Raw genomic sequence first — 25,048 nt, 5'->3', positions numbered from 1 at the left:
AATAAATAAACTCTAGTTTTAAAAATAAGCATAAATCAAAAAAAATTTAAAATAGCCATAAAAATGGGGATGTCATTGTTGGTATCAGAGCATTAGTTTAAGAAAACTAGGAATTTAGAGGATTTCTAGACGTAAATTTAGAATGCTAACGATCATCGTGAGATGTGTGTCTATTATAACTTAGGTAATACACCTAAACTGACACTAGCACAAGAATACTGTAAGATAAGATGTCTAGTTTGTTGTTATGTGCTAAATGATTTATAGTATGCTTTAGGTTTCCTAAATTGCTATTACGTGATTAGATTTAAGGTTTGTTGCCGGCCTATAATTAGGAAATTTTATTTGTTCAGGTTTCTAAACATTTAATTACAGTATTAAAACTGACATATAACCTTTTAGAGTAATAAGGAGGAATACGCATCTAAACCTTCCATATCTATATTCTTGTCTCGATACACTAAATGTCGTTTTGGTGTCCAGAATGTCATGGTGAGAACTCGTATTAGATTAGGAAATGGGAATGGGAATCAACAACATGAGCCCCCTGTAGTCGAGTGTGCACCTGAAGCAGTACCGGTAGTTGAATCTGTCATAATGGTGATGATTAGGGATCTGTTGGCAGAACAGAGGGAAGAAATAAGACGCCTCATTCAAGAAAACAGAAGATAGCCTATTGTTCATGTCATGCAGCCAGAACTTAATGAGGCATAATATGAGAAAGGAAAATAGAATAGGACATTGAGTTGTATGGAGTCCAAAGTAATTATTGATGGGTTTAATACAAACAATCCTATGTGTGCATGCAACCCTAGTATTGGATCTATGTTTTCACTATTAGTTATACAGCTTTATGAACACAAAAAGAAACCTGGCATGCTACTATAATTTTCGAAATTCATATATAAAGCTAGAATACATACCTTTTGTTGTTATATAGCAATAACAACTAGTTCCTTGAATTTCCTTAGCTCTTGAAAGCAAGTACCACAAGTGTAGTACCTCTAATGGAGTCACAAACACCATATGCAACTTGGATGAAGAGGAGAAGAAAGGGAGGCACCAAAAAACGGCTGGAAACCCTAATGGAAGACTTGTTCACGTTTTTGGGGCATAGGGGCCCTTTATATACATGTAGGCTATTAGGGTTTACAACTAGGAAACCCTAATTTGACTGCTTAGGCCCTAAGCAGCCCATGGACTCCTTAAACATATCCCTTGGACGATTTCTAATGGGCTACCCATAGAATTCGTCCAACCTATATATTATTTGGTGATCCATAGCCCAATCATAATTATCTTATAATTACAACTTCAATCCCCTAAGTTTAATTAATCTCTTTTAGCCACAAAATTAATTAACAATTAATTCTTGACTAATATTAATTAAACAATATGATTTCTCCTTTAATATATTATTCTCATAATATATTAATAAATCATATTTAAACCTTTCTCTTCTTAAATCATCCTACATATTGCTATAGTGAAGGCAACCCAAAAGGACCATGCTCATAATCGGGTCAAGTACATACCAAAATAGTTATGGACTTAGACACTAATCCAACAATTATGACGAACAACCCTAAGGTGGAGATTGAAGGAGATAAATGCAAGTACATGGACTTCATGGCATCCAAACCATAAGTATTTCTGGTAGCCCGACACTAGTAGAAATTATAGACTGGATCTCCAAGATGGAGATGGTATTTGAGAGTTGCAACTGCAGCAACAGACAAATGATTGTCCTTGCAGTCTGATAGCTAAATACTAGGGTATTAAGCAGGTGGAAGTTGTTGGCTAACACCATGACTAAAGGAAAAGCTAGTAAGATGTCATGGGAAGAATTTCTTGAGTAGTTCAAGAGAAAATATTTCTCTGAGCAGGATCTTCTAGAAATTAACAATGAATTTCAAAACCTAAAGAAAGGTAAGATGAGTATCAACAAGTATGTTGCAAGTTTTACGGAGAAGGTGAAGTTAGTCCCTCACATGGTTCCAACCGAACTTTCCAAAGTAAAAAGGTTCACAATGAGACTAACAGCGGAATATGGGCCAACAATGAAGCTAGAAACCACTGTGAAAGCAACCATCTGGGCAGCTAGGAATATGGAGACCTGGATAAAGGAGAATGGGCTAGAGAAAGCTGAGACATAAGAGAAAAGGAAGCTTGAAGGATCTTCAAGATTCAACAAGAAGACTAAGTTCTCAAAGTTTGACCCCAATGGAAAGAGGTTTGGGGGTAACAATGAAGCAAGATGTTGTGACAAGTGCAGAAGGAAGCACTCTGGAAAATGTTCGGAAGAGGTGATGTGACATCCCCATTTTCACGGCCAGAAAAGACCGATTTTGTTTATGCTTTGTTTGAAAATCAGAGTAACATTTTAAACAAGGAATGACTTGGGAAGTTTGAGCTCATAGATCTGGATTAACATCATCATTTGAGACTCTTTGGAGGTATAAAGTTCATAACTTTCCTCAAGAATGCTTAGATCTAGTGTGGTTTGATTTTGAAGTCATTTTGGTCCTAAGTATAGAACTTTTTGGTTCAAATCCGATTTCTAGACTTAGAGTTGCCACTCTTAGTTCAAAATGAGTCCCTAAGGCAGAAAACTGCCATCTTGAATGTCTTCTTGGATTCATGCATGAGTTAAGATCATTTCTATGAGAATGGAATGCTATTTTAGAGTTTGGGCTTATTAGGGTCATACAAAGTCACAAAGTCAGTGACTTTATGTATTAAGACGTTGAAAAGGGCTTGGATCTGTGATTGTAGCTTCTGGATTGGAGTATTAAGCACTTAATGGGAAAGTGACTTATCAGGGGAATACGATGAGCATAAATGCAGGTACGCCCATCATACTCACCATTTAGCTAGTACGCCTAGCGTACATAGGAGTACGCCTGGCGTACATAGGAGTACGCCTGACGTACATAGGAGTACGCCTGGCGTACATAGTAATACACCTAACGTACTCATTAGATATAGGCCTTGCGAGTTTTGGGCCTCGGTTTGGGCCATGTAGGGGATTTCGGTTCTTGGGCCTTGGTGGGCCATCATAAGTCAGATAATGTGGGCCAAGAAGATGTTTGGGCTTAGGTTAAGGCCCATTAGACGGATTAGTCCCAATTTAGCAAATTAGGCCATTAGTGGGCTTGGAAAGCCTACCAAGTGTTGGGTTTTGTTTTGGTATTGGTCCTTGACCCAAATTAGAGAAAAGACAAAATGGACTATATGGACCCCTTAGTCAGGATTGATAGCCCATATGTTGACTCAACATTCGTTATTTTGGATAGTTCGGGATTTTCGGTGAGACATCATTTCGGGAGTCGATACTTCAGTTCAGACCGACATTGCGAGGTGAAGTATCCTCACTATATCAACAGGGTCTAAGGCACCAAGGCCGACCCTTTATCGGATTTGTATCCGGGTATTTGCTTGATATGTTTATTGATCTGCTAGATCTGCATCCTGGTAGTTTGGCTGGTCTTATGTCTAGTGACCTGGTTTAGGTCGGTATTTTGGTATATAGGATGATGTTATGTTGATGATCGGTTAGGTCGGTATCCTGGTTATAGGATGGTTGTTGTGTTTGTGATCGGTTAGATCGTTATGATTATATGTTATATGCATGCTAGCGTATGATATTTATGTGCACAAGACTGTTTGATTGGTATGGGGGTTGGGTTGAGGCGGGTCCTGCTTCATGCTATAGACCAACATATCCAAGGCGGACCGGATAGACTGCAGGCCCAGGAGGACACATAGTCAGGCCGAAGGCCCGACGAGCAGTCTGGATAGGCTAAAGGCGCCGAGAGGGCGGTCCAGACATGCCGAGGCTCGAAGAGTGGGCCGGATAGACTGAAGGTCCGATGCGGGCAGTCCTGTCATACTGTAGACTCAGAGAGTGGACCAAGTGGACTGAAGGCCCGGTGCGGGCGGACCAGTCACACTGTAGACTCGAGGTGCATGGATGTTATGTTTATTTATATGATATTATATGATTATGATTGTATGGTGTTTGTATTTTGGGGGAACTCACTAAGCTTATGGCTTACAGTTGTTGATTTTGTTTCAGGTACTTCTGATGATCGCAAGACGGCGAAGGCGTGACTGTACACTTCCTCATATTTTGTTTTGGATTTTTGGGATACTCTAATATGAAACTATTTTGAAAACAAATTTGTAATAACTCTTAGTATTTGAGATGTTTTTAAAAGTTTAAATTTGGCATGAATTTTATGGGTGTTACATCTGCCTTTTCCATGTGGGTGATGTTGGCTTCGCATGGTGAATAGTGTAGGGTAAGGGCAAGCAAAACCGAAACCAAAAACGGAAAAACTGACAAAACCAAAACCAAAAAATCGAACCCAAACCCAAACCTGATGTAAGGTTATCTTCAAATTAGGTTCTTATGTTCAAGCTAAGTTGGTGATTCGGTAATGAGTGGTGTATCGTTGTCTTTAAGTTGAGCCGATGTTTGAATGGTTTTTGGCGGTAGTACTGTGTTGATGGTCTTAAATTGTAAGTGGCGTAGGTTTGTCTTCAAATCGGACCAGAGAAATATTAGATATAGAAATGGTGGAGAAGGTGGGGGTTTGAGGGGTTCGACGGGGTTTAGTTTCTATTTTTAATGTATTAAATTTTTATTAAATATTAAATAAAATGTAGAAATTAATTATAAGGATAAAATAGTTTTTTTTTTTAATTTTGAAAGGGACCGGTTTCACAAAAAAAAAACCCAATGAAAAATGACAAATCTACAAACTATTAAAGGGTTGAATCCTAGCTTTATAAAATGAAAAAACACAGGGGCCGTTTTGCAATTTGTCTAGTCTTTTTACACGAGTTAAGGAGTAATCACGAGAAAATTAAAACAACACCATCTTCGTAAATTAAAGTTAGGGAGTAAGTATGTGAGTTTTAGTAAAACACAAGGACCATTTATATAAGTTTGTCTAACTTTAATCATTCGGCTTGAATTTAAATTAATTTTTTATTTAACTTATTCACACCACAACCGGAACCAAAATGAAAAGTTTCCGGTTTTTACTTGGCTTGCTTCAATTAAAACTTTAAAAGTAAACGGATAAATCATGTTGAAGATTATACACGTCAATCGATTAGTAGGTATATTTTATTTAATCTGAGAGGAAGGAGAAAATTGATATATGTTATTGTTTATAAAGCTTCTTATTTATATCATATTTTATATCCTACGTGTTGGAAAATAACCCATTAATGTGGCAATCATACTATTTTAAAGTGTTTTTATGCGTTGAGTACATTTATATTATGTATCATATTATTTGTCATATAATATATTAGGTCCTAGGATTAATTTATATAGTATGATAGACATGACATTTATTCATAACTTGAGGGATCAATTATGTGTGGTTCTAATACTTTTCCATAAGGTGTAAATAATCAATTAAAACACATATATAAGAAGACGCAAGTTTCATGGAGAGAACACACTTCTTCATTTTTCATATCCCAAATCCTCTCTATAAGAACACCATTATCTTGTGTATATTTCTCTACATTAGAATAATCATTTAGACACCATTATGGAAAGTGAAGGAATCATAAGGCTCATCTTCTACATCAAGAATCATAATGCTCATCTTCAACATCAATAGATGTCTTCAAGTAAGTATTCCTTCACATAAACTAGAAAAAGATCCCATGCTTCACATGGGTTGGAAAGGTTTTTCGGAGTTGTATGTTTGGAATGGAGGTGACTAAAAAAACATTTTATTTTTCTATATAGACACCCTATTTGATTTTTAAGATATTTTTATTGGTTGAATTTATATTATTTTCTGAAAAGGTAAATTATAAATAGGTTATTATAGGTTGACTTTTAATAAATATGTTCATAAGGTGTCTAAAGAAGGTTAATCTAGCAACACCCATTTGGAATTTATGGTTCTTTGCATGTAGGTTGTTGTTTATTATATATAGAAAATTCTTGCTTTCTTGCATTATATTAAAATCTGATACAGAGAATGTGCAAAAATACATCTTGTGCATACTTTAAGCAATTTAATTTCCAACTTCAAAGAAAAAACAATTTAATTTCACAAAAAAAAAAACGACAAAATAGATATTTTTTTTCTATGATAAAAATAAGAACAATTTAATATTGGTGGTTAGCTTTCCATCATCAAGTTTCTTCCATGTTCTAATGATAATCAAAACCTCCACCATAACAAAGATTATTCCAGTCGCAAATCAACATATATTATTCAAATGATTATGACCAGTGAAAATAGCCTTGATATCACATGATTCTACCACTAATGGTAACGTTTCATTCTTCACTGCTGCGAAGCAAAAAGTTGTTGCAGTTTTGCTGATGTACAATTAATATAATATATTCCAACAACTCCATTAAGTCATTTTCTCAAATTATTATGATTTATCCAAACATAGCTTAATGGGAAAACAAAGAGGAAAGAGAGTCTTACGGTGCTAAGTCAGGATTTTTGTAAGGGATTTCCATCTTTTTGCACAAAGCTGGAAGCCAGACACAATGGGATAATGATGAGCAATCACAACCAAATGAGCCTTGTTATTATGAAATTTTTGAGTTTCTAGAAAATTATAGAATGAGATACAAAATATTGGATGGGTTATAAGTGGAATATATGAGAGCCAACCTACTGAATGAGAGACGTGATATGGTCACTGTTTGCCAACGCTTGTCGAAGTTGGGATTTTTTTTCACAAATCGAAAACATCATCGCCTCAATGCCAAAAAAATAAAATAAATAAATAAATAAATAATGGAACCCAAACGAAGGAAGATTAGGGCAAACAATTCCAAATTCGTCGACCCAGCTGACCCCCAATCCCCCCTTCAACAACAACTCGTTGTAGCAGGCTTTGGAGAGAACGTTCCATCACCACGACAATATGCTAATCAGAGGCGAGACTTCAAAAAGACAAAAAAATATAAACATCTTCAAAGCAGGGACCAAAAAAATGAACCAATAACAACATGGAACATGGTGGAAGAAAGATTTTTTTTTTGAGGGAACACTGATGTGGGTCGATGGCAACCTTCCCTAAAGAGAAGCCCTATGAATAGAGAAAGCAATAGATAGAAGATGATAAGTCGTAAGGCAGTTGATGGAAGAATAAGGCGGTGGATAATGGGTATGGAGAAAAATAAAAAGTTTTTTGGTGGTAAAAGGCGATCGGAAGTGGATGCGGTGATCCGAATATCCAAGATCAGTCGCAAAGGGAAAGATAAAGGTGGGCAGATCTTGGAAAAAAAATTGAACCAATAAGAACCTTTTACTGTTCCTAAGGGAACACAGTTTTAATCTATATATAATTTTGATCTTGGATTTTGGCTATTATTCAACAGTTAATAAATTTATGTTAAATTTATTACATGAGATACTGGCAATATATGGCTATGTGCTATAATGTTTTTCTAAACGAAAAATTGAGTTCCATAAAGCAACTCTATGTATTTAAACAAAAAAACATATTTTTTTAGAGTAAATTAATGAAATCTATCCCTGTGGTTTGGTAAAAATTAAGCGTTTGGTCTCTAACATTTTTTTTTGCACTGAGATCATTTTGTGACATGTTTTTCATCTTCACCCATGGAAAGACTATATTGCCCTCTTTAGAGTAAATTACTTAAATATTTTTTTTTCTAATTTATAATAGATTATTTATTAATTTCAACGTATGGATCCTACCCTCCCTATTCCCCGATACCCTATCCTACCCCAACGCCATCTTCTACGTTCATTTCCTGTAGCATTTTTTTTCTTCACTCATCATCTCTCATCTCCGGTAACAAAGTCCGACGAACACCAGAACCGCACACTTCAATGAGCAGAACCGCACACTTCGATGAGCACCGTAAATCTGATGACACCATTGAAATGATTCCTTTTCCCTTTCTTTTTTGTTTTCCATTATTTCCTTTCTCTTTCCCTATGTCTTCCTCCCCTGTAACCAGAAACAAAACTCAAAACTGAACTTAGTTTGAAATGAAAATAACTGAAGTCAACCAAAAAAAACTAAAGCTACAAGTTGAACTCAAGTTGTGATCACCGTTGTCATCCTCCACTGCTTCCACCATGTATGTCATCGAATACTTAACCATAAATCGATACCTGAAATCAAAACTGAGTCTAAAAAACTTACCCTGAAATAAAAACCAAACCACTATAATCAGAAATCAACATTCTCTTCTCTGTCTCTTCATGTTCTCCTAGTGCTGCTTATCCACCACGCCTTTCTCGAAATCCCAAGCCCCGCCATCTCCTTTATCAACTTCAATGAGCATAGAACTCTGACATACTTTCTTTCACTCGTTCCTCCAGTAGATCGTCAACGAGCACCACCACCTTCCCTACAAAAAGAACCGATAATCATCACCATCCACCGGAAACCTAGAAACCTGAACTCTAATCCATCAAATCTATAAAAATTAAACCTTATGCATTCCAGAAAAATCAACTTACCAAACCTGATGCAAACTTCCAGACTAATCAAACCCATAAAAATCCTTTATCTTACTTGAAATCAAATCCACCAAACCTGACTGGCACCGTCAATTCTAAATCGAACCATCGACTCTGTCATCAAACCAGTGATTGAACATTGTGATGGTGGCGTTGATTTCAGGGAGGCGATCTGGTGATTGAACAAAATGCAAATCCGGCAGTGAATCAATGATGACATTCATCCTCTTTCTTGTACCCCCTCCGTCCTAAAATTATAGTCCATCTTTCTTTTTTGGTTTGTCCCAAAATAATAGTCCACTTCTAAAAATAAATAATATTTTTACCAAAATACCCTCTCATTATTACTTAACCAACTAAGCATTTAATGGAACATTAAATACAAAGTAAGGACAAAACTGTCATTTTATTATATAAAGTTAATGATAATTAATGATTTTCTTAATCTGTGTGTTTTTTGTCTGTGGCCAATAATATTGGGACAGAGGGAGTAGTACACAAGCATCAAAATACTACTCCAGTGATATCTCGTACTTCCAACCGCAATCTAATAGTTCTGGTGGCAGTCCGGTGGACGTCGGCTGTACTCTTCAAGAGTCGTCTCTACGAGTGAATCAAGTGAGACGGGATATAGTGAAAGAAAAGTTTATTTTTTATTTTCTAAAGTTTATTTAATTATTAATTGATAAATAAAAAATAAAAATAAATAAAGAGGGCAATATAGTCTTTTCATGTATGCAAGGGACGAAAAACGTAACAAAATGATACCACAAGACGATCCGAGTGCAAAAAAAACGTTAGGGACCAAATGCATAATTTTTACCAAACCACAGGGACGATTTCTGTAATTTACTCTATTTTTTACTGTGAAGACAAGAAAAATATCTAAAATACATACTGATTTTACGTTTAAATTCATATGAATCTGCACGTAAACTATATAGTATAAGTGATCAAAATCAAAACAATACATTTTTTCACTTAGGATGGAACAAAAATATAAAGTCATACTTTTCCCATATAAAAACGTGCCAATCTTTTTTAGATGATATTCAGTTAAATTTTTTGACACAATATTAAACTTAAAGTTATTTAAATATTTTGAAGGATTAATAGATTTTAAATGGTAAATGTCAATTAAACGTTGAACTGTAATTTTAAAAAAATGGTAAAAGAAAAGCGAGGAAATAGGGAGGAAAAAAGGGTAAACACATTTTAAGGAGGAGCCTTTAAAGGCTGAACCTTGTTCTTAGATATTTGATACAGAGACAGACGACAGAGGACAGACGTGTCAATTCTTTCTCTGTGGCATAGAAATCGCGCCCAACAAACAACAATTGAAATAATTCTTTTACCATCTATCAAACCGATTTCAACCCTCCGTCTTCCGCATTTCCTATGTTATGTAAATCAACAACACACAAATCCATACACTTTCTCCATTACTTTTCGTTTTCGTTTTCCATCTGCCACAACTTCATCTTCGTCGCTTTCTTTTTCTTTTGCTTTTATAACAACAGAGATTTCGTAGGGTTTTGTATTTTCCAATGTATTGAAACAGGAAACACTGCTTGAGAGGTACGTTTGTTTTCCTTACGGTTTTGATAATTGATATTCTTCTACGGTGAATTCGTTTTCATCGTCTTCGTTTTTTCCTCCATTAATTGCGATGGATCTCGATTCGATTTGTTTTATATTCCCGTTGAATCGTATCCTTGATGATACAAATTTTGGTTTTCATCAGGTAATATTGATTATATTGCACGGCAATGTTTTTCATAAATTGAACGAGTCTTTTATCTCAATTTAAGGTTAGGTTCCCATCAAATAAGTTTGATTTTGCTTAGAAAAATGGTCAATTTTGTGTTTGGTTGGTGAATTGAGGTGGCGAGTGTTATTTTTTGGGGTGTAGGGTTAGTGAGAAGATGACCGATGTTCAACAGCAATTTCCACAGAAGCCTGAGACCGCTGCTGCTACCACTACCGATGCTTGTTTGGATTTCGAAAGAAGATTTGAGGAATTAATGAGGGGGCAATTGGATGATTGTATGTCATTTGCATCATGCAGCTCCCCGCGGGGTGACGATGACGACGAGACTGAGATTGGTGGTGATCAGCTCATGAGAAGGAGGAGGAGGTCGGATCTTGAAGGTGATGATCTGGCAGAGTCATCAGCTGCCAGAAGACGTCACTCGCGGATTTTAAGCAGATGGGCTGCCAGGCAAGCACAGGAAATGATTGCCACAACAGAGAGGAGAAACCGTGAGTCTGAGTTAATGGCACTTGCTGGTTTGCATACTGTTTCCATGTTGGATTCCTCATTCTTGAGGGAGTCTCAGTCTCAGTCTTCTTCTCCTACCTCCAGAGGGAATGCTGAGAGACCGAGAACACGTGCATCTTCCATCTTACAGATGTGGAGAGAGTTGGAAGATGAACATGTACTGAACCGTGCACGTGAAAGGGTAAGAGTGAGACTCAGACATCAGAGGAGTGTTGACTCGAACACAAATGTTTCAAGCACCACAGAAGGCAGAGGGAGTGAACATCAAGGTAGTGAGAATGAGTATGGAAGTTGGTCACACGATCAGATGGAAGCACGGAACGAGAGTCAAGACAACGAGGTGTCTAGCCGGGAACAAACTCCTGATATAGGTGAGGTGGAAAGGGAGAGGGTGAGGCACATTGTTCAAGGGTGGAGGGAGAGTGGTGTGAGTGGAACAGATAGGGGTAGTAGTAGTAGTCCAAGAGCAGAATGGCTTGGGGAAACTGAGCGTGAAAGAGTGAGGATTGTGAGGGAGTGGGTACAAATGACTAGTCAGCAGAGGGGATCTCGTAGGGAGGAGCAAGGTGGTGAAGGGCAGCCAGAGCATATACGAAGGGATATGCTGAGGCTGCGTGGTAGACAAGCTCTACTTGATTTACTTATGAGGGTTGAAAGAGAACGCCAGAGGGAACTTGAGGGTTTGATTGAGTATCGTGCAGTTTCTGATTTTGCACATCGGAACCGCATTCAGGTCAGTTCCTTCTCAATCTCATTCAAAAGTCAAAATCCCGTATAGAATGATCATTGAGAGCATTGTGTTTACTTTTTTTTTTTGTAGTCGTTACTGAGGGGCAGATTTTTGCGAAACGAAAGACCCGTAGAGGATGAGAGACCATCTTCAGTTGCAGCAAGTGAGCTGGTTCAGTTGAGACAACGAAACACAATCTCTGGTTTAAGGTATATATTATATTTGTATAAGATGATATGTTATTAGTGACTGTCAGTTGCTGATGTGGCGCCCCGTTGGAGCAGGGAAGGTTTTAGGTCCAGATCAGAGAACAGTTCTTCACAGGAGATCACGGAACATGAAGACCAAGAACAATCAGAAATATGGGTGGAGGAAAGCGAGATTCATCAGGTGATGGTGAGTGATCGAACAGGAAGTTTGGAGAGCATTGCAGCTGTTGAGAGCACAAATGAAGAAGTGAATATTGATGAAGGAGAGGAGTGGCGAGACCAGGTTGTTGAAGATGAGAGAGGAGAGTGGCAGGAGGAGGTAAGCTATAACGATTGGCCTCAGGAGGCGACTTCAGTTATTACTGATGGAGATGGTGCACATGAGGTTGAGAATTGGTCAGAAGGAGCTTCTGATCCACCAAGAATGCTACATTCTGGTAGTGTTAGGCGACCCAATAGGTTTCACCCACCAGAAGATGATAACGTGTACAGCATGGAACTCAGGGAACTTTTAAGCAGGTAATAATTACTACTAAACAGTAAACAGGGTTGTGTTGGGATTGGATTAACTGACTTTTTGTTGTTTATTGTAGGAGAAGTGTTTCTAATCTTCTTCGTAGTGGTTTCCGTGAGAGTTTGGACCAGTTGATACAATCGTATGTGAACAGACAAGGTCGTGCACCCATCGATTGGGATCTTCACCGGAATATACCGACCCCAGCTTCACCAGAGGGTGAGCAGGAACAACAACAGCACAGGGACAGGGACAGGGACGGACAGGTTTTAGCATCTCCTCCTCCTCCTGTCCCCCCACCACAACCAATCTGGCATCATTTGCCTTATTCCAGTTGGTCACGTCACAGCATGCATCAGCATCGCTCTGAACTCGTAAGTTAAGCTGTTGTCATATTAATATATTATGTATTAAGTTGATATAGAACCATTAATTTGTGGAATTAAGCTTGATGTTAATGGAGCAGGAGTGGGAGATGATTAATGATTTGAGGGCAGATATGACGAGGCTACAACAGGGGATGACCCACATGCAGAGGATGCTCGAGGCTTGCATGGACATGCAACTTGAGCTTCAACGCTCTGTCAGACAGGAAGTTTCGGCTGCTTTGAATCGGTCGGAGGGCGGTGCTCAAGGTACATGTCAGCACCAGAGGTTAATAAACGTTGTGAAGTTAACAGCTGATTAAGAATATCATGGAGTTTTATGATAATTGTTGCAGGTATTGATGCGGAAACATCAGAAGAAGATGGATCAAAATGGGGTCAAGTCAGAAAAGGAACCTGTTGTGTTTGTTGTGATAGCCAGATTGATTCTTTGTTGTACAGGTATATATCTGGTAGTTACTTTTACATGTTAAAAACATATTATATAATTGTAATTACTTTTATATTGTTGCAGATGTGGGCACATGTGTACTTGTTCAAAGTGTGCAAATGAGTTGATTCGTGGAGGGGGGAAATGTCCATTGTGCAGGGCACCCATTGTTGAGGTCATCCGAGCTTACTCCATACTGTAGTAGTGTAAACAGAGACAGCAAACTCAAACTGACCCAAACAAATTCTTTGTGTTCTCTCATCTCTAGAGATTAGATAACTGAGAGTGCTTCATTTTTGCCTCACTACTGTTGTTGTACTGAATGATTATTGCGCACTTGTTGTATAATTGGAATAACATGTATGTGGCTCCTTTTCATTCCTTCATTGCTGCGGCGTAATAAAGTTAAAAGTTACATAGTAAAATCTTCTTTTTTCCTTACAATTTCAACCAAATAGTAGGAATATGGAATGGAGTTTGTGTTTTTTTTACATGGACGTATTAAACTAGGATTACTCTTTCATGAGGAGAAAGTCAGATGGGGGGTCGATTCTTGTTACAGAAAAAAGAGATTGCAAGAATAAGGGAAAAGCTACTGCTGAATGTTATCATTGTGGAGAAAAGGGGCACATTACAAAGTATTGTAGACAGCTGAAATTTAATGTTTAAGAGAATATATATATATATATATATATATATATATATATATATATATATATATATATATATATATATATATATATATAAGTAAGTAACTGTAAGGTACTTACTTACTTTCATGTTTTCCTTCTTCTTGCTACAATTCCTGAAACCTCAAATATTGGGGTCTAGTTCCACACACCTGCATTTTAGATTATTGCAATGAATTTGCTGTGCGTGTGAAAACGGAAGGAGAATGGATAAGTTAGGTACCTTCATGTGTACCACCTCCTCTGGTTCCGGCCCCACCACAACCAATTTAGCATCATATGCCGTATTCTAGTTGCTTGTGTGTAAGTTATCATATCTTTACTTGTAAAACAAACCATCTTAATTTGTATGTTAAGCATGATGTGCTGTTGCTGTTGGCAAGTTTCTGATTTTAGCTTAATTAGAAATCTGATTTGTTCAAATTCAGTCAGGTATTGAATGATTGTTACACATTGTATAAATGGAATAATGTGTGGCTCGTTTTCATTGTTGCGTGCGTAATCAAGTTACATGGAAAAATCTTCTTTTCGCCTTAAATTTTCAACCAAATTGGGATGGAATTGGAATTGGAATTGGTTGTTACTTGTTAAATATACTAATGTGAGAAAAAGGAGACAACTTTTAAACTAGTCTTATTGCTTTCGAATAGCAGAAACGTAATAAAGTTGTGGACTGGAGCCAAAACTTTTATCTTTTCACATGTGGATTGCTGCTTGTGTGATTCTTACAGTTGACATGAATACAATGTAGAATGAAGAGATTGTAGGTAATGATCTGAGAAAAAATTTCTTCATCTCTTCAGTAAATAGAGCATGTACAGGTTACACAATTTGTGTTTTTACATAATATGAACTAAACTAGGATACATACATGGCCCTTGAGAAGAAAAAAAAACATTAGCATCTAACTCGTATTTTCTTCTATCTCCTATTTTTTGTATTCATTTACCCCATGCTATTTCTTCAACAACTTAATCAACATACAATGAATAAAAAAGATAAATTTACCTGGGTAATGGTAATCAGGAGGCAATGATAAATTGATAATGGTATACGAATTATCCCTGAATTTATGAAAACCAGCTCCTTCCAGTTCCAGGCCTGTCAGCCTTTAGCTTTATCACAAGCTCTTCTCTTTCAGCTTCTACTTCTGCATATTTCAGGCTCATATGGAGGTAACGTTCTTGAAGCTCTTTCAATTCCGTCTCCAGTAAAGATACATCTCTATCATGGTCTTTATTAATTCCTTCCACATCCTGTTCAATAATAGTAATTAATAAACAAGGTTAGAAGCCAACACTTATAACCTTCCTTCTATAAAATTCACCACAAAGAAAGAATCGCATATGGACCTCTGATGGCTTCATGCTATCTGATACAAAAGAAACAGGACTGTTAGTAGTCGAGCACTCAATGTGTTCCAGTTTCTCTTCAAGAACTTGAGCGTTCTTCATGCATTCATCTTTTTCTTCTTGAAGACTGTTTATCTTCCATTGTAGTTGACTATTTGACCGTTTCAAACGCCCCAGCTCATTTTTCAACTCAGCATCCTGTGCAGATAACGCTTCTCTTGCAGTTAAATCACCCTGAAGCCGCATAATCTGTTCCTCCAAAGCAACTTTACTGCGCTTATGATCTTCCAATTCGTTAACCGCTTTCTGCATGCTACATGTTCTCTTCAACAACAAACTTTTCGCTTCCTTCAGTTCTTCATAATCCCCTGTTATCATTTGTAACGAAGCTTCAAGTCTTTCATTCTCATATTTCACATCATTCAGTTCGTTCTTCAGAGCCACCACTTCCTCCTGCAAAACTGGAATCTTCACCAATTGATCTTTAAGACTCGAGATCTCTTCTGTTAATTGTACTCTTTCGTATTCGGAACGTTTAAGGTTGCCATCCAGCTCAGCAACTGTGATTCTCGCCTTTTCTTCATCAAATCTAGTATTCTCCAGCAGCTCCATCATTTTTTCAAGATTTGCTTCTAGAACTCCATGGTTCTGTCTGGAAGCAGATAGCTCAACAGTCAGCTCCTGAATCCTTGCTTCATATTCAACTTGGACAGTATGAAGCTTCTTCTCAGATGCACTAAATTTGTCTTCCAGATTATCGTTATTTGCACGTAAGACATGCATTTCAAGCACAGCTTCTGAAGCCATTCTGTCCTTTTCATCTTGAGTTGAATATATTTGTGTGCTGAGATGTGCTGTCTCTTGTTGAAGGTTATCAATTTCAACCATCTTCTCCAAGTACATTTGATTGAACAAGTTAAGCTTCTCTGTCTGTTCTTCGTTCACCAGATGTAAAGCCTCAACTTCCGAATCAAACATTTTCTCTTTTGCAGCAATCTCATTTATCATCAAGGAAAACTTACCTTCTAAATCTTGTAAGTTTTTTGATAATTTGGAGAAATTATGTTGTGATTCCTTCAGTTCTGCTTCTAGGGCCATGCAGCGATTGTATAAATCGAGTCTTTGTTGCTTTAGTTCTCGATTTGACTTTTGAAGTGCACTGGATTCTTCAATCAAATTTTCAGCAGTAGCTTGTAGCTTGGGGTTAGCTTTTTTCAGATACTCACATTCCTCTTGAGCTTCCAACCATCTTTTCTGCATGTTTTCCAGTTTCTGTCTCATATCAACTTTGTTCGTTTCCATTTCGTCTTCTAGCCTTCTGACTTCAGCCTGTAGATTCATGACACGTGTCTCTGAATGGTCCATCTCTAAACGACTTGATTCTCTTGCATCAGTTAAGTATCTGAGCTGAGGTTCCAATCCAGATATGCGTTCTGATAAGTGCAGATTTTCTAGCTCCATTTCACCCAAGTGAAGCTCTAACTCCTTGTTACAGCTTTCAATCTCGAGTAATTTCTTTTCGAGAATCTTGTTGGCTGCAACTTGGGAATCTTTTTGAGCGCTGAGCACCACCATGTCGCTTTTTACCTTTTCTAGACATTCAGAGATGATTGTGCTGTCAGATTGCATGGTTTTCATAGCTCCCTTCAACTGAGACTTTAATGTTTGCAGTTTAGACAATTGAGCCTCCAAGTCTCTTTGGTAGCAACTCTGGCGCTCAATCTCCTTGTCCTTCACCAAACAATCTGATTTAAGCTTTTCTATCTCACAGTTTTTTGCTGCCAATAGTTCATTATCTACACCACCCACTCTGGATTTTAGCTCCATATTCAACTTCTCAAGCATATCACCATTGTCAGACTCATTTTCAACATTACAGGGATTGCTTATCATTGTTTTGATCTGTTCACCACATTGTACATTATCTTCAGCCTCTCCTTCTCCAGTGAATGAATCTACACATATCAAAAATATTTTCAACATTAAAACTGAAACTTGTTATTGACTTACCTGAAACCGGCCCTAAAAAAGACTAGACTGATTAGGATCGGATTCCCAAATTATAGCAAAAAGTATATAAATATTTAACCACATATTTGTCAACTTTTTAATTTGTATTTTAAACAAAAATCATTAACAAATCCTACCTGACAACAAACATTAACCTTTGAAGGAACAAGTAGTTTGTCTACACAAAAAAAGACTAAACCGTATATGGAGCGACTTTTAATAAACGCTTTAGTTATGATTTTAGTTTGTAATTGTAAGTTATATAACAAGGTAATAATAATTTGTTGAAGGATTTTTTATATTGATCGTCATACTAGTTGCTAAACAATACTATAAAAATGGTATGTAACTGCTATTATTTGTTTAGAAAAACCAGACTGTTTAGGACTGAAATGAAACCAGTCTATGTGCATCTCTAATTAGTCAGGTCAACTTTGCATAGAATATAATTGTAAGGTACTTACTTTTATGTTTTCCTTCTTGCTGCAGTTTCAACAATTGTTTCAGTGCAGCAACCTCATTTTCCTGATCTTCTGCTTTTGCACGGTATTTATGCAGTTCATCATCAAGATAACAAGCTTTATCCTTGAAACCCTGCATCTTGGCCTCTAGTTCCACACACTTGCTTTCTAGATCATTGCAACGAATTTGTAGGTAGCCAGCATCTATTCCATCAACCTCTCTCTTCTTAGCCTCTTCTTTCAGATTCTGTATCTGGCATTCAAGTTCAATCATCTCAGAATCTTCAATATTGGGGGACTTGGAATCACTATCCTTACTTGATTCTTTAAGCTTAGATAGGAGCTCAAGATTTTCATCAGTAAGCTCATTACAATCACTCTCAAGCTCCCGAATCTTATCCTTCAAAACTTGAACTTCAATGAGATCTGGTATTTCCTTTGGAACTTGAGCAGATAATTTTCCTTTTAGAATAAAAATTTCTTCATCTTTCAAGCTTAATTTCTTCGACCATTCAGACTCATAATCCAGTAGAGTTTGAGCCTTGAGAACTTGTTCATCTTTCAAGCTTAATCTCTGTTTCTCTATGGTCTCTTCCAGTTCCTGTAGAATAGAAACTAACTCAAGATTTGATTCTTGAGTTTTATTTAGTTGCAGAGATAAATTATTATTCAACTCTCTCTGAAATTTTAATTCCTCTTCCAATTCCGTCCGAATATCATCCTTCTCTTGGAGCTTTAGATTATCAGCAGCCTCTTCTTTCACTTCGGCTTCATCCAGGAGAGTTTTCAAGTAATCTATTTCATGTTTCAGTCCATCACATTCTGTCTGCAATGCAAGAACCTCCATACTTGCATTTTCAAACTTCCTTGTTTGGTCTCTTGAATCCTTTTTTGAGAAATCCAGATCAATCTTTAACTTCCTTGCATTTCTTTCCCACATTCTTGCTTCTGCCCTGAGTTCTTCAACACTCGCCACTTCTGATTCCGGACCAAATTCAATGGAACCAGAAGTTCGTAATGGCGATGCCGGAACGGAATGTGAAACTTTCCCAGAATCTTGTCTTTGACTTAAAGTATGCTTTCCTGAGCCATAAGGAGAACGAATCGATCTAGGAGACTCATAGGCACGATATGAGCCATACTGTGTGCTATTTAAAGAGCCAACGGAATCCTGTATTCCGATTACGCCATTTGTAACTTCACTTAGATTCCTATGAGGGGAATAACTTTCCCTGCCAAAAGAATCATCCATTGAATCAAAGCTACTGCGTGACCCCCCTGTAGATAAGCTTCTATCTTGTACAACACGCTTGCTGATTTTACCATCAGATATATCTGATATGTTATCAAGGTCATCAGAAGCATTGGTATCTTCTGTAAGAGAATCAGTGTCTACCCATCTTTCATTCCTGAAAAATATGGCATCTTTTAGAACCAATGCTAATTAATGACTGAAAGAATAAATATCAAGATGCTCTTGTTCAGAAAACAAACCTCAGACTTGTGTGTGGTGTTAGGCACCTAATTTCCACCTGCAAGAATAAACAACCTAAATTTCATCAGAAAATGTTAAATTTCAACCCACAAGAAAGGTAAGGTTTTATTAAATGTTTTTCAAAAGGAGACTGGAAGCATCTGAATCTGATGATGACTAACCTGCAAGATTGTCCCATGACTACAGTTTTTTAGCGGTTCCGTGATAGAAATAGAAGTTTCAGAATTCAAGTGATTTGACAAATTTACTGTAACTTCTCCAAGAATGCTAGATCTTCCTGATCCCTAACGAAAAACATTAATCATACATTATTAGTGGAATAATCATAGAACATTACAAGCACGTGGGTAAATACAAATTTGATCGAACTGAAACTTAATTAGAAACATGAAACGGATCAAACCATTGAAATGAGAAGCTTATACAGACACTGCTCAAGCCCTTTTGAAGCCTCATCATGGGGAACTGAAATGTATTCTGACAAATTCTCAGTCCATTGACAGTTTCCATTCTGCACTGATGCTCGACCTGTTTTGGCGAGAGTTTTTCCTGTTTCTACAGAGATGATAGACAGTGAAAGTTTATCCCATCCCTTGGGGACCTGGAAGTGCAAAACAAAATGAGAAATCTGCCACAGGTGTGGTTAACACAAAATGAATCTGTCACAACTGAAGTTTGAAATAGATAGGTGCTTGAAATATAACATAGGCCAGCTGTCTAACATAGGCCAGCTGTTGTTAAAACTCATCATAAGGTTACATAAACTATGAAACAGATTTCAGTATATACTGTGTTCCAAAGAGCACAAGGGTATTACTAAATAAATCACTTCAGACTCTAAGTCTCTTCATGGTATCAAAGGTTAGTATTGTGGACCTAGATTTTCCCTGGACAAATTGTGGCCTTAATGCAATATTATCCTAATTAAGCTACATAAGCCTGAACAGTAATGCTAAAGAGATCACAAAGTACACAAGGGAGTTTTAGTGAATATTTTGTATGACAACTCAAGAACTGACTTCATTAGCTCCTCCTTGGATGAGCTTTAGTTAGATTCCTAATGGTTTAGAAATGAAGAACTCTCCCCTCTCTAAAGGAAACTCCGCCTTCTAAACAGAATTTATTTCATGATATCCATTAGTAAACTTTTTGCCTCATGAATCGGGCACCGGTTCTAGTCTATAATATTTAGGGCCATTTCATTTAAAACGCAAGGAAAAAAAATGAAACTGGACCTAATTAATTTAAAACAGAGGGAGTAGCAACAAATAAAGATAAGAGAACATCATTCCACATAATTTACTTAAAAACTCACTTATAACTCGATATATATATCAGACATTCCTTTTTTTTTTCTAAAACCTCGCAATGAACATTACTGCGCATACTTGTCACCATAAAAAAGAATAAAACAGTTGCGTACAATCCAACAGATGTACAACTTGCTGTGCGTGCGTCTTAGGTACAGAGCAAGGAGAATGGATAAGTACCTGAAGAGCTTGAAGACCGGAGAAGTTGAATTGGAGTCTTTCGCCGGACGTGAAATCAACGGAGGCGGTGGAAGAGGAGGAGGAATTACGGCGGTGCAATCTGTTCATCATCTTCTGCTTAATTATCTCTTTCATTCTCCCCAAATTGACCGAGTCCTCTGTGAGACTCTTATGTAGCAATGACTTTGGGGAGAGAGAGAGAGATAGAGAGGGGATTAGCTGTACAAGTTGAATTTCAGTTGGAGCAGGAGTGCTGCTCCAATCAGTTTCAACACATTCGGTAACAAACCCCCCCCAAAGCCTTAATTAATTTAATTACTAAATACACCATCAATTTTATCGTTTAAAATTATTTGTATATATACTTTTTAAATTTATATCAATTTAAAAATAACATTCATTATAATAAGTTTAACTGTTTAATAACAAAGTTTTCTCGGTAAATAGTTATTAATTAATATTTAAAATCAATAACTTTAAGTGTTGAACTTTACTTTATGATTTTTTTTATGAGAACACATCTTTCACATTTGATTTTGAAATAGTAAGCAACAAGCATATGTAAGGTGGGAAATGTTATAACCACATGTTTTTATTCGTAAAATATATAAAGTCAAATTTAAGTATGTTTTTTTTTACACGAGAAGTTAAAAACATCTTTTTTTTGTAAGGCCTTGTTTGATATTGAGCTGACCGGGTCTGGTCAGCACTTTTTGGCTGACTCGGTCCGATCAGCCTATTTGATAAAGACGAAAATGGGCTGATTCGGTCAACATTTACTAACCCATCTACTTACCCGGTCCATGTTTTAAAAGTAGCTGACCCAAAAAAAAACCGATGTGCTCTGATAAAAAGAACGCATCTCTTCGTCTATTGTTGTTCTCCCTTCGTTCTTCCACACAAGCTTCTTGACGTAGTTCCTCCCTCCCACCACTTCGAAGCCACCGTCTGAAGTAGATCCGTCGGGCTCCGCCTCTCGCCATCGCCGACATCCGCCTGTCTCCAGCGCCGATCAAGCTTCATACCCTTTCTCGTTCTCTCTTCTCTGATACTTCCCCTCTCGATTCAGGTAAATAGCATTTTTTGCTGCTTTTAGTTTTGATTGAGTTTTTTTGTGCTCGATTATTAGTTTGCTTTTTTTATGATTTGAGTTGGATATTTTCATATTATCTTTTGTTATTGATGAAACTCTTGGGGTTTTGGGGTTGGTGATAACAAATCAGGAAAATTGATAATTTCAATTAGATTCAAGTATGAAGCCAAAACAAGAATTTGATGAAAATGAATGATTATTTGCATATTTTGCTTATAAAAGTTTCAATATCAAGAAATGTGAAGTCACAATTGCTTCATTTGATTTAACATAGCACTAGATTCATCACATTTTGGTGTCATATAGTTCTATATAAGGCTTCCAATGTTTTGTGGCCCTGTGAGTATATCTCATGGCTATACTTTGATGTAATCATAAATTGCATGTCTTTTTTATTATAAAACCTGTCACATAACATTTGTTATCATAATAGGTTCTGATGGTGCAAGAGAAGGGTGAAAAAGACTATTAAAGATGGAATTGTTAAAATGGAATTACGATGTATTTTAGTTTTTTGCAAAGAAATTGGTGAAAAATGCTCTTAAAGATGCAATGTATTTTTTTTCTTTTTTCATACATGCACTACATAGCAATGTACTTTAGTTTTTTGGTTAGTTTCTTCTTAAAACCTACATTAGATGACAATGTACTTTTTTGGATTTCTTTGTACTTTTTTAAACAAATAAATAGTATTGTACTTTATGTTTTGTTTTTTTTTCTTTTTTAGAATTTTTATTACAATAGAAAATTAAATGTTACTTAACAAAAAAAAAGTTATCTCACAATAAATAAAACAGAAAAATAAAATAGAAGGGTAAAATTGTTATTTTTACCAGTCAAAATAGCCAGTCAGACGTATAATCAAACAATATAGTTTAGGTCAGATGTAGATTCAGTCAGACTTCCGACCCAGTCAGGCTTTGACTCAGTCAGATCTTACTCAGTCAGTCTCTATCAAACAGCCCCTAAGTAAAAAAACAATATTTCCATTCATCGCGGATCATTACTTGATATTATTAATTTCTTTTCTTTTTTAAGAAAAATACTTTTTGGTGTCTTTAAATAAAATGTTTATTAAATATCGGATCAGTAAAAGACCCTTTGAACTATATACAAATCAAATATTGTAGCTTTAGAACCACGAGAACGTATCAATTTAATAATATTTTAAATATTTCACTTATATAAGATATACTAATTAAATGTCTAATTTAAAAGGAATCTAAAGCATGAAATGTTACTTGATGATGGAAACAAATAAAATAGGATAATCCAGCTCTAGGGGAAAACAGTTTTTAAATATAAGAAAGAAAGTGATATATTATAGCCTGTCTTGCACATGGGACTGAGAAAGTGAAGATAGTGATTTTGGCATCACAATAGACCTTATCCTATAACGTTAGGACTAAGTTTTTCTTTGTACCGAGTAATTTTTTTAATTATCGTTTAGGTTCTTTTACCGAACGCATTTCAAATTTGTGGTACGATAAAACATGAGTTTGGTTACACTACCAAGCACGGTTGAACGGTGGTTACTATTGTATTTTACCGCAATAAATTTAATTATTTAATAAATAATTTTTTAAAAGAAAAATAATCTAAAATAGTTATATAAACTTGAGTGATCGTAACACAGTTTTTTTGGGTTGTCTTCAAACCTAGCAATGGACAATATATTTTGGAGAGAGAGTTGTTGATTTATTATTTGATTAATAAATTGAAATAAATGATTCGTTAATATATTATGAAAATAATATATTAATTAGAAATAGTAATATTTAATTAATATTTAATCAGAAATTAATTGGAATTAATTTGATGATCAAAAGAATTGATTGAAAGTGCAGGGACTGAAGTACAACTGTTCAATAGTTGAATATGAGGCATTCCAGAACCATCTTGAGACCTTGGACGGTTTTAAGGAGTCATTAGGGTTTCTAGAATTATCCTTGGTGAATAATTAGGAAATTGGATAATTATCTAGTTCAATATAATATTACTATTATATTGGGTTTGGGTTTATCTAAGGTTTCCTGACTGCATTATATAAAGGTCCTTAGGGTTATGATTTTCGGCCACTCATACCTTAGAGATTATAGGCCGAAATTCTGATCTTCTTTATCCTCTCTCCTCAATATCCTTCTTGTTTGTGTTGGCTGTGAACCACTAGATGCACGACCCTTGTGGTGTTTGCTTCCAAAAGATCAACAAAAAAGGGTTCCTTGATTGTTTGCATATACAGTCAGTAAGGTATGTATTCCATCTTATAAATTCAATTTTAGATAAGAAGTTTCGTAGTTTTGATAATTCATAGTATGTTGTCTTTATGTGAAAGACATAGATTATTTATGCGTGAGTGGATGGTGGAGCTTGTCGGAGAGAAAGAGGCTTGTCAGAGATAGAGGGTGGAGCTTTTTCGGGGATAAAGGGTGTTTCTGTCAACCGTCTCCATATCCCTTGTTCTTTTTTGAATCGCAACTATGTGTTCTTCCACAGATTCGAAATCAAATCCCAAATGAAATCAAGCATCATGAATGTTTTGTTTCATGATTTTCAGATATGGAACTACGAGGTGGTTTTTCTGAGGCGGAGAGATATCAGGCATAGGGTAACGACGGAGGAGATCGGTGGAGTCGTCTAGTGGTGGCGTTGATGGAAAAAGGCCAGTGGTGATTAAAAGAAGAGGTCGACGACGGTCTTCCAACTAAGAGAGGTGGTATCAGGGTTTTCTGGTCCAAGAACCCTATTTTGAAGAGTTTTAGAGCTTTTTGAATGATATTGGGTGTAACAGTGAGTTCAAAGCCAAAAAGTTTAAGAAATCGGCGGTTCTCGGGCTATGGTTTATGTTGATGCATCTAATCCTTCGAGGATTATCAGGGAAGCATGGTGGAACTGACACCATGAGCAAGGACTGGCTATTTGTTGTGTACAACATCTACTCCGGACGAAGCAACACTGTAGATTTGACCGAAGTTCTATGGAAAGACTTTTGGAAGTTTGTTGTCAAGAAAAATCCGAATGAAATATCGAGTCTGAGATTATGGGCTCTGACCCTCCAATAACTCTACAAGGAGATAAGAGAAGCCATCCCCATCAATTCTAATCCTAAAGAGGTATATCGTTCTTTCAAGGCCATTAGAACTTATAGGCTTCCGAACCAAACTTCCTTCGGACCTATTCGTCGTTTTCCACAACACATGTTGGCAACACTTCCATCTGATTCTCTTTTTCTCAAACACCATTTAGAGACGTCGATTGTGTTTGTTCCAACACAATCTGCCCCGGTCTCGCATAAACAAACACCCTTAGATGTGAACAAACTAGTCTCCACTGGTGGCCGAAAGAAAAAGATGGCAAAAAAAACATTACCCTCCAAAGCTCCAACCACAAAGAGAAACAAAGTCAGTGGT

General features: G+C 36.6%; 2 protein-coding genes across 5 annotated transcripts; one reads left to right on the top strand and one right to left on the bottom strand.

The window, feature by feature from the left end:
• Positions 1-5,484: 5,484 nt before the first annotated feature.
• LOC111921766 (uncharacterized) lies at positions 5,485-13,473 on the top strand. Of its 4 annotated transcripts, none has more exons than XM_042899394.1 (9): positions 5,485-5,655; positions 10,243-10,309; positions 10,411-11,512; positions 11,600-11,718; positions 11,794-12,237; positions 12,312-12,606; positions 12,699-12,867; positions 12,954-13,059; positions 13,133-13,473. In XM_042899394.1, exons 3-9 carry the CDS (start codon positions 10,424-10,426, stop codon positions 13,248-13,250), a joined length of 2,340 nt encoding a protein of 779 aa, XP_042755328.1. In that variant the 5' UTR covers positions 5,485-5,655; positions 10,243-10,309; positions 10,411-10,423; the 3' UTR covers positions 13,251-13,473. The 4 variants fall into 4 exon arrangements, with proteins under 4 accessions (XP_042755328.1, XP_023773120.1, XP_042755327.1 ...); XM_042899393.2 differs by lacking the exon at positions 5,485-5,655 and adding an exon at positions 5,694-10,076; XM_023917352.2 differs by lacking the exon at positions 10,243-10,309.
• Positions 13,474-14,513: 1,040 nt separating this feature from the next.
• LOC111921767 (uncharacterized) lies at positions 14,514-20,841 on the bottom strand. Its single transcript, XM_023917354.2, has 7 exons — positions 20,546-20,841; positions 19,459-19,656; positions 19,217-19,339; positions 19,055-19,092; positions 17,564-18,969; positions 15,090-17,044; positions 14,514-14,993 (listed from the first exon to the last, which is right to left on the bottom strand). The coding sequence occupies exons 1-7, from the start codon at positions 20,678-20,680 to the stop codon at positions 14,808-14,810; spliced, it is 4,041 nt and encodes a 1,346-aa protein (XP_023773122.1). The 5' UTR covers positions 20,681-20,841; the 3' UTR covers positions 14,514-14,807.
• Between the last annotated feature and the right edge of the window lie 4,207 nt (positions 20,842-25,048).

The sequence above is a fragment of the Lactuca sativa genome, chromosome 2 (genome assembly GCF_002870075.4).
Source record: "Lactuca sativa cultivar Salinas chromosome 2, Lsat_Salinas_v11, whole genome shotgun sequence".
NCBI classification, from domain to species: Eukaryota; Viridiplantae; Streptophyta; class Magnoliopsida; order Asterales; family Asteraceae; genus Lactuca; species Lactuca sativa.
This window is presented reverse-complemented; position numbering and strand designations above follow the sequence as displayed.

Excerpts from the sequence above, each read along its gene's own strand:
- LOC111921767 (XM_023917354.2), bottom strand. The coding sequence starts at position 20,680 with ATGAAAGAGATAATTAAGCAGAAGATGATGAACAGATTGCACCGCCGT. Across the intron at positions 19,657-20,545 it reads CCGGTCTTCAAGCTCTTCAG|GTCCCCAAGGGATGGGATAA; the intron begins GTACTTATCCAT and ends TTGCACTTCCAG. Across the intron at positions 17,045-17,563 it reads GCAAGAAGGAAAACATAAAA|ATTCATTCACTGGAGAAGGA; the intron begins GTAAGTACCTTA and ends TGATATGTGTAG.
- LOC111921766 (XM_023917352.2), top strand. The coding sequence starts at position 10,424 with ATGACCGATGTTCAACAGCAATTTCCACAGAAGCCTGAGACCGCTGCT. Across the intron at positions 12,607-12,698 it reads ATCAGCATCGCTCTGAACTC|GAGTGGGAGATGATTAATGA; the intron begins GTAAGTTAAGCT and ends TTAATGGAGCAG. Across the intron at positions 12,868-12,953 it reads GTCGGAGGGCGGTGCTCAAG|GTATTGATGCGGAAACATCA; the intron begins GTACATGTCAGC and ends TAATTGTTGCAG.